The 10,498-nt window shown below is 48.3% G+C and overlaps 1 protein-coding gene across 1 annotated transcript in view; it reads right to left on the bottom strand.

The window, feature by feature from the left end:
- LOC144134135 (A disintegrin and metalloproteinase with thrombospondin motifs like) overlaps positions 1-10,498 on the bottom strand; it is a 65,219-nt gene that overhangs the window by 16,996 nt on the left and 37,725 nt on the right. Inside the window, exon 7 of the mRNA XM_077667107.1 lies at positions 6,437-6,580. Within this exon, the coding sequence (XP_077523233.1) occupies positions 6,437-6,580 (144 nt within the window). The remainder of the gene's footprint in view (positions 1-6,436; positions 6,581-10,498) is intronic.

Here is a 10,498-nt window from a genome sequence, read left to right on the forward strand (position 1 = left end):
AGAGAATCACATTCATAACAACCACTTCATAGCACTGTGGCGACACACTCTGCACATATTTCCGCGCAGCCTCCGCCTTATCATCCTGCCCAAACTAACAAGGGCACAGCCGGACTGCGTTTGCTATAAAACACAGTGCCACCGCTGCTTCACCCAAGGCATGCGTCACCGACAGTGGCTACAAAAACAGGCTGCCCGGCTGGGAAGATCGCTAGTCTACCTTCCGCTACCGAGACTAGCGTAGCGTCTGTATGCTCGTGCGCTGCCATTGGCAATCGAATAAACCCTTTTTATATTTTATGTTCGGATTCCCCTTCGACACAATGGCATCCCAATGCTGCTGACCCAGACAACGAAAAATAACGAAATCAACATCTGGTGACCCGGACACAGGCATCCTCCCACATCTGCTGACCCGGACAACAAACAATAACGCATCGCCGTATTTCAGCATCCATTGACTTCCCATATGTGGGGACCCGGACAACGGACAAGAACACACCGCCATGGTAAAGCAAGACCAACAGCTTCAGGAAGTACGTCATGACCAACTTAATGCTTCAGTGCAGCAGCACCCTGCCGGCTCCCCCGAGGACGTCAGAACCCCGGCTGACGGCATCCCGCATGCTGCCCCGCATGACGTCTGGCGTGTCGCTGCAAAACTTCAGACGTTTTGGGCCGATTCGCCTGAGGTATGGTCCGCCCAAGTCGAGGTCCAGTTCCCATTCGCACACATCACGCATGACCGGACCCGCTACGATTATGTCGTCGCCCACCTCGATTCCCGCTACGCCAACTAGGTCCGGGATATCTTTGCCAACCCGCCAACGGCCAACTTCTACGAACATCTCAAAACTGAACTCATCCGCCGCCTTTCACTACGGAAGATAAGAAGGTGCGACAACTACAAACCGCCGAACTTGCCGAGATCAAGCCTTCGCAGCTTCGCCGCCACATGCGTGCTCTCGCGGGAAACATGGATGTCCAGGATTGCTTGCTGCGAGCACTTTGGCTTCAACAACTGACACCGCAGGTACAGGAAATTCTGCAGGCTCAGCTTACGCTACTTCCCGACCAATTTGCCGAGATCGCTTATCGCGTCATCGAGGTCGGTTTGCCGCAGTTGTCGCCCGCCGTCCAGGGTGTCGGCGCACTACAGAGCACCACAGAGCTTGCGCGCCGTATCGATGACATCAATCGACAGCTCAGCTCCATTCAACGACGCCTGGACCAACATTTGTCAACGCGCCATTCGCAAAACCATGACTGTAACACCACCCCGTCGCAGAAGCGTGGTGACGATGACCGGTGCTGCTAGCATCGACGCTTCGGGGACAGAGCACGAAAACGTCGACCACCCTGCTCCGCTAGACATAAGGGAAATAGAAACGGCAGCTCGTCGACACGGCCGCGAGCTGCTAACCTGGAGGCGGTCGCATCTTCGTCACCGACCATATTACAAAGCAGCGGTTCTTTGCGACAGCGGTTCCCACATCTCCTGCTATCATCGAGCCCACCTTCAAGGTACCCGTCTTCCTACATCATCCGAGCTAAGCGCGGCAAACCTGCCCACAATCAAAATTTACGGCTCGCTCCATCTGCACGCCTAGTTTAAAAACCTACTCTGTCGCCTTCATTCGAATTTGGTCATCGCCGACGTCAATGAGCCAATCATCTCAGTCTTTTTGGCGCACTACAACCTCCTTCCGGACTGCCGCCACGACCGCCTCATCGACGCGACGACGAGACAATCTTCGCCAGGACAGCGATTGACTACCGACAAGCCGAGCATCAGAGTACTCGGTGTTGAAAATCATTCACCGTACGGCGCAATCCTCGCCGAATTTCCCGGTTTGACGCATCCTATCGGGTCGCCTTGTGATGTGCTGCACCCCGCAGTGCACTACATCCGGACCACCCCAGGCCCTCCGGTTTTCTGCCGCGCCCATAGCCAAAGCAGAGTTCGAAGCCATGCTCCGTGAGGGAATCGTCCGCCGCTCTGACGGCCCATGGGCCTCACCGCTTCACCTTGTTTCGAAGCAGACCGAAGGCTAGCGGCCCTGTGGGGACTACCGTGCCCTCAATGTCCGCACCATTCCGGACAGGTACCCCGTGCACCATATACAGGACATCGCCCATCGCATTTATGGCTGCCACGTTTTCTCTGCGCTAGACCTGGTGAAAGCCTACACGCCGATACGCGTCAATCCGGACGGCGTTCTGAAAACTACAATCATTACCCCTTTCGGCTTGTTCGAGCTTCCCCTTCATGAGCTTTGGCCTTAGGAACGCCGGACAAACCTTCCAACGCTGCATCGATGAAGTCGTCCGTGGCCTCGACTTCTGTTTCGTCTATCTTGATGACATATTGGTCTTTTTTCGTAACGCCGACTAACACCACACGCATCTTCGTCTACTTTTCCAACGCCTCCATTACCACGGCCTACTCGTCAATGTCCAAAAGATAATGTTCGGCGCTTCAGTCGCCAAATTCCTCAGCCACGAATTTTCACCAGAGCGAACTCTACCTTTCCCTCAACGCATCTCAGACCTGCGAATTTACCTCCAACCCACCACCTCTAAAGACCCTAACAGTTTCCTTGACATGCTGAACTTTAACAGGCGTTTCTTGCCACACGCAGCCGACTATCAGGCTCCCCTCCATCATCCCTTGGCTGTACTACGAGGAAACCAACCCGTCACGCGGACTCCGGTTTCAACGCCACTATTAGAAGAATGCAAAGTTGCTCTCTGCAACGCCACACTTCTCTCCCATCCTGTGGCAGACGCTCTCTTGGGGCTCTTCACGGACGCCTCTAACTTAGCCGTCGGCGGCGCCCTTATGCAACGCGTAGACAACATCTGGCATCGCTTGGCATTCTTCTCCAGGAAACTCTCAACTCGGAAAGTGACGGCCAGTCCCACCAACGAAACCACGACCACAGCCCCGTGGAGTTCGCCGGCCTACTACAGAGAACTTCTGGCGGTATACGAAGCAGCTCAACACTTTCGCCACGTTCTCGAAGCGCAGCACTGCACTATCTACATCGACCATAAACCACTGACCTACGACTTCTCTCAGCGCCACGACGAACTCCCGCCCTCCAGCAGAACCAGCTTTCGTTCATTGTCCAGTTTGCCACCGACGTCCAACATGTCAACGGGAAGGACAACGTGGTCGCCGACGCGGTTTCACGTGTGGCAGCTATCAGCTCTTCGCAGATAACAGCTGACGTCCTCGCCGAGGCTCAGACTACGGACGTCGAACTGCTATAACTTCGTAAGGGCGGGTCCTCACTTCAGCTGCACCAAGTCCTCATACCTGGATCGACAACGACTATCTACTGCGACAAGTCAACAACACGAAGCAGGCTTTACGTGTCCCTTTGCCAACGCCGTGGCCTCTTCAACCAGCTGCATAACCTCAGCCATCCCGGCATACGGGCCTCTGCACGCCTCGTGGCCGACCGCTATGTCTGGCTCTCCATGCAGCGGGATTGCCGCACCTGGGCGCGCTCCTTTATTCAATGCCAGTGCGCTAATGTGACCAGGCATGTCATTTCACCGCTCGGAACATTCCCCCAATCCTCTGGTCGGTTTCAACACGTCCACCTTGATATAACAGGGCCCTTTCCCCAGCTTGATCCTATCTCTACTGCCTCAGCGCCATCGATCGGTATACTCGGTGGCCTGAAGCATGGCCCCTCGAAGGAATCACCGCCGAAGACGTCGCCTCGGCCTTCTTCGCTGGCAGAAGAGCTTGCTTCGGGCCCCGTCGCCACGTCACCACCGACCAGGGATGACAGTTCGAATCGCACCTTTTAAGGCTCCTCGGGCTGACCATCGGGTTCGAGCGCTTGAGGACCACCAGCTACCACCCCTGCACCAACGGGATGATCGAGCGTTTCCACCATCAGTTCAAAGCAGCCATCATGTGCGACCCGGACTCAACCTTGCTCATAGCCATCACAGCCGGGCATTCAGGCTACAGCCGCAGAGCTCGTCTACGGGGAACCACTCCGTCTCCCAGGCGAATTTCTTGCTGCCCCGCCATCCACCACCGCGACGTCAGATCCCACGGATTTGGTGCCCCGCTCCTACGCACGATCACTGCCCTCCGCCCGTCACCTGTCGCTCACCACTGTAAGACTGCCCCCTTTGTCTTCAAGGATCAGGCAACGTGCACGCGCACTTTTTCCGCGACAACACTATCCGCAGGCCTTTCCAGCCCCCTTACAGTGGACCCTAACCAGTTCTCCGTCGCGACGACAAAACTTTCACTCTGCTCGTTAACGGGAACGACGCGCGCGTTTCTATTGACCGGCTGAAGCCTGCATACATCGACTGTGCCGAACCAGGAAATACCAGAGCGCCCAATGGCGTCCATCCACCACCGACATCACAGCCTGCTTGTGTCACTACATGCTATAGAAGTCGGGTACGCTGCACATATTTCCGCGCAGCCTCCACCTTATCATCCTGCCCATACTAACACGGCCACACACTGGACTGCGTTCCCAATAAAACACAGCGCTAACCGGTGCGTCACCTAGGCACGCGTCACCGACAGTGGCTCCAAAAACAAGCGGCTCGGCTGGGAAGATCTCTATTTTACCGTCCGCTACCGAGACGAGCGTAGCGTCAGTATGCTCGACCGCTGCCATCGGCAATCGAATAAATATGTGTTAGGTTTTTATGTTGGGATTCGTCCTTCAACAGAATGGAATTCCACAGCACTAAACAAACTGATGTTCATCACCACATATGTCAAGTCCCTCAGCCTATATATACCACCACTCCAAATAATCTAATTGAGGTTCAGCACTCATGCAAGCACAGTGAAAGCTTACCAGGAAGTAATTATGCTCAGTCGAAACAATACATATATCAACTCGAATACATATATCATAATTAAAAACCCAAGAAGAAATCTTGCGCACTCATATTTGTATTCGTTCTGGACAAAGCACAAAGCAATAATAACAAACGCATACTAAAGGGAGGATGGAGTGGGTTGGAGGGAGGGAGTGCAAGAGTATTCAAAATCTATAACAAAAAATTTACGCAAGTTCACCGCAGGAGCGTTTATGGGTTTATTGGGCTTGCCGTTCAAAAGCAACTCTGACTTTTAGGGTTGCCGTAATGCACGGGTTTGGAAAATTTCTACCGCGGTCGGGATGAAACTCTCGTCTTTCGGGTCAGCAGGCAAGCGCGATAATCACTGTGCCACCGTAGAGGATGCAGGAGGCGGTGGGTGCAGCAAGGATGAACGCTGCAGTACACGTTCTGAAAATTTTTAAAATGCCCTCAAGAAACCCCAATAGGGCAATCAGTACCTCAGCCCTGTAGCTTAGTAAAGAAAAGAGAGAAACCAAAATATTTTACATTAAGACAACTGCAACCTGTGATGGCGTATAAAGAAACTTCCTCTATGCTAGGGTCGGCTCAGCGAAATAAGGCATTGCGTTTTGACCTGTCACCCTAACCCCTGACACTACTTTATATTCATATATGATACATTTTTTTGCGTACCACATGCTTTGGTCATTAAGCGAAAAACACTCATTTCAGGCTTATCTTTGCCGCTTCTGATCTTAAAACAAGAGCACATCATGAAAACATTTGCTCGCACAGTGTTCATAGCCGGTATGGTCTGGACGTCATGCTGTCAGCTTATGTGCCTCATCGTTTTCTAACTCTCATTGACTGCCCTCCTGACCTCAAATTTTGCCAAATCATGCGTAATATCAGTTTTCCTTTTCGCTACTTTTGTGTCACGCAGCATCCAGGCACCATTTTCGTATTATTTCTTGTCATTGCCGCACGATATCAAAAATATAGTTATTTGTTTGTCTCTGTTTTGTTGCGGCAATGTGCCTTTTCATTTCCGCTTCTATAAGTTTCGCTGTGAGCTTCTCAGAATTCTCAGGTTTCTTCTATAGCAAAAAAACGCTGTATTCAGCTCACTTCTTTCTTCGCAAGTCCACAAGCAGCTTTTCTTCGTCTGCAGCTGTTGCTATTGCTGTAACGGGCTGACACCTTTGTCCGTCTACCTAAGGGCGGGCTATTTTTCTACTCATCATGTTCTCCGTAGTTCGCGGATCAATCTGTCGGTATATCTTTCTGATCTCGCTTTCGGAACTCTGATGCTAGCTTCGGTTATTACATGCTCACTCCGATTATTTCATAAAGATATTAAATGCTCGCATACTGAAAGTAGTAAGGAACCGAGGTATGTGGTATAGGCAGTATTTTGTTTTGGGCTAAGCACTCAGTGTGAAATTGTGGCTGTTGCAATAGCAATTGGGAGAAACTGCGTCATTTCTGCGGCTCACGACAATGCAGACCTCCAACAACAAATTCTTTGCAAAAAGATAATCCAGACGGGTTACTCAAACCACAGCTTTCACGACCCTTACTGATATCATGCAAGTACCTGAGGGACAGCTGTATCAAGTACTTGCTGCAGGGTGAAAATAGGTGCTTTCTTTGTCCGCCGTCCAAATAACTCATGATGTAACCAAGATTCCATCCACACTGAGCCTCGTACTGAGGAAATACGTCATGAGGGGCTCCTAACCTGCGAATAACGGGTAGGACAGACGTTAGTTTTTCCATTCAGCTTTTCGCAGTGAGTGATCATCAAGCTGCTTTATTTAGTTCATTGCACCAAATAAATATCTTACGACTCTTACGCCAAAGTTGTTTAAAAGCTTCACCATTGTTATTTCGTTTTGTGTGCCGAGAGCCAATTCGTGGTTCGTGTCAGTGCGTGCGTCCAGAGCTTCATCGGCTGACACATGAGTCAGAATATTTATTGAGCCACTGTTGTGAACAGACACGCAGTGGTGCTTCTTCGCGTTGAAGAAACGGGAAGTCGTTATTATCATCCGCGCGATTACGTATACTGCAAGAGAGGCCTTAAATGTGCACTTAACAGGAATCTGAACGCGTCTTTTTCAGGTTCAGTTCAGTTTCAGTTTATTTATTTCTTGCTACATAGACCACGGGAATGCGATCTATACGTTCCGAGCACGATTAGAAACTTTGAAATATTGTACTGTGTGGGCGATTTACATGATTTTATGGTTTATTGGGGATTTAACGTCCCAAAGCGACTCAGGCTTTAAGGGATGCCGTAGTGAAGGGCTCCGGAAATTTCGACCACCTGGGGTTCTTTTACGTGCACTGACATCGCACAGCACACGGGCCTCTAGAATTTCACCTCTATCGAAATTCGACCGCCTCGGCCGGGATCGAGCCCGCGTCTTTCGGGCCGGCAGCCGAGCGCCATAACAACTAAGCCACCGCGGCGGCTGATTTACATGATTTAAATCGGATTAAACGTCCCGGCTCCCGCCGGAAGGTAGCAGGAGTCAACCATGCTCGTGGAGTGCCTTTCAGCTATTTCCGTGGCGACAGCCGTGGCGGCTTGTCGCTCTGCCATTGGTGAAGTGATACGTAAGTCAGAGAGTTCAGGATTATTTTCACAGAATTCACAGAATTCTAAAAACAAAAAAAAAACGCGAAAGCGAAGCCGCCGCGGGAATGGTTAAAAGTAACTCCACGCGTTGGTTCACTCCTACCTTCGGCGTTGAGGTCAAACAAAAGGCGGGAGCTGCGACGTTTAATTCCATGTAAATTAGGAACATCGGCCGCACAGGACATTAACTCAAAGTTTATAAGAATGCTAGGAACATGTAGGTCAAGCTCCCGGGGTAAAAAGACGTATTCGCATTCCTCTTTAGTGCACCTTTAAGCCTGGCATACTAGTGTTGAGGGCTGGGACACATTTTTCTTACTTCTTTCTTTTAATCCTAATGTAATCTACGTAAGGAAGGCCTTTCCCATTGATAACAAATTAGCTTTCCCCTTCAACAACTGCGCTCACTCTACTTTTATCTCTTATCCGCACGTAACCTATAATCTACCATATTTTGTCAAAAAAGCTGTTAGCCCGACTCTCTGGTCTCCTGCTATCCACCCTGCTATCCTAAGCACCGCCAGGTGTCTGCTCTCTTCATCAGGTGCAATGTATGTGTGCCAGTGCGATTTCCTCTTTCTCATTTCAACTGGGCTATCGCGCAATCATTCCTTCCCTAGCATATGCTGTCGCGGCTTACTGCTCTGGTACAGCTAAAATGTTCTTTTTTGCAGCACAAAAAGATATTTTCATTTTAATTTTGAGCCGCTGCGCTAGCTGCTAATATTGAGTTTAACAGCGCGAATTGACCAGCAAAAAAATGTTGTACACTGTCCTCTTTAAAGACATTCCGTAATTTCTATTCATGTGTTGAAGCTTATGTAAACTCTACCCCATTCTTCATGACACAGATACCTCTATGATCAGTACCGGCAGTCAGTACAGTTGGCCTGGACACATGCAATAGGTTACAGCTACTAATACCTCATAGCCTGTGAATACCTTTGTCCCATGCAAGGACGTTCAATATTCTGTTCTCTTCTTTCGTACTGGTTTAGACTTTGCGGTGTGGCGCGTTTAGGTCTTCAGTGATGCGCTGGAATTCTTGTCTGGAGGTTACCCTGAAGACCTCATGAGCACAGGCAATTTTTTTCTGCTCTGCGCCTTTATGTAGATGCTAGTCGTTGCTTGACGCGCAGACGGAACGCTCCTATTTTGCCACAGAATTCAAAGCACGGCGTTGCAATCTTAAATAATGACGTCATCGTTTCAAACAAATCTAACTATCTCCTCAGCTTAAAGAAGCTCCCAGAGGAATTGTCAGACAGGATTGTTGACAGTCAGCGGTAGGAGATAAAGGTCACCTAAAAACACAACACCGTGCCTAAAGAACGTTGAATGTGAATACACGTTAGCGGTATTCCCGCACGTGTTGCACACTGGCCCGAAAGTTGGTCTCAGGGAACGTGGGAAGAGGAACAATGCCGCAAGGTTAGGAGTAGCATGTTAGGCTAACAACCAGGCAGACCTCTCCTGTATTTATTAAAAGCTCTCCTCTCGTCTCTCCGCAACTTGATCACTTGAACGTAGATCATAGCATGTCTGTGAACAAGGTGGGAGGAATGCGCGGACTCGCCTCTGAGAACACCCGAAACTGCAATACGGCACTAATATATATATATATATATATATATATATATATATATATATATATATATATATATATATATATATATATATATATATATATATATATATATATATAAGCAAACAAGGTAAAGGAAATGAGGGGCTCGTTTGACAAACTTATGAAGGGAGCTAACCGTCACCGAAACCAAGGTGCATCGGGGAATGTTTAATCTTTTTGTATGTGTAGTGCTTAACAGCTGGATAATAATACTTAGATTAATCTATCACTTAAAGAAAATTACTTATAAAGCAGCAGAAAACCAACCATGCTGCCGGTTGGATCCGTACCCACGACCTCGGAATATCGCGTCCGGTGCTCTACCAACTGAGCTGCGGCGACGGCTGTGCAATCTGCTGCTCTCGTGGGTATTTATGTTTGTTGGGTGTAAGCGAGCCTTGAGAGTGTTCACCAGCGCCACTCTCGTCCATAGCGGCGGACGTAGCACGTCCTGTAATACCGCGAGTGTGACGTGGAACGTCATCCAACGGCGAGGGCGGGAACTGTGCGGACGTGCTACGTCCGCCGCTATGGACTAGGGTGGCGCTGGTGAACACTCTCATGATATATATATATATATATATATATATATATATATATATATATATATATATATATATATATATATATAGATTTAAGGGAAGTGGGCACTTCTCTTAAATCTTTATTCTGTGGAGCCAACGCAACCTACGTGTATATATATATATATATATATATATATATATATATATATATATATATATATATATATATATATATATATATATATATATATATATAGCAGATAAGGTAAATTAAATGAGGGGCCCGTTTGACAAACTTATGAAGGGAGCCAACAGTCACCGAAACCAAGAGGCATAGGGGAACGTTATTATTTTTTTAATGTATTGTGCTTGTCAGCGGAATAATATTACATACATTATTAAATCTATTAAAGAAAATTACTTATATAAAGCAGCAGAAAAAACAACCATGCCGCCGGCGGCATGGTTGTTTTAATAACGTTCCCCTAAGCATCTTGGTTTCGGTGACTGTTGGCTCCCTTCATAAATATATATATATATATATATATATATATATATATATATATATATATATATATATATATATATATATATATATATCCCAGCGACACGGGAAAGGGGTGGGTAGCAGCTCCATTTCTAGTCGAAAGCTATAAAAAGACAGAAAATTTGACGACAATTGATCGACGATAGTTAACGCTGAGGAAGCATTTAGCGGTCCAATGCCTAAGATAAACATGTACTGACATGGGCAGGCTTCTCTAGAGCGCTAAGGCAGTGTGCTGCAGTAGAAATAAAGAGAAATATTAGCGCAACTTCACGCTTAGGGTAACGATGCAAGCGCTGTTATTGCTCGTGTGTCTA

Source organism: Amblyomma americanum, chromosome 5 (genome assembly GCF_052857255.1).
Source record: "Amblyomma americanum isolate KBUSLIRL-KWMA chromosome 5, ASM5285725v1, whole genome shotgun sequence".
Taxonomy (NCBI): domain Eukaryota; kingdom Metazoa; phylum Arthropoda; class Arachnida; order Ixodida; family Ixodidae; genus Amblyomma; species Amblyomma americanum.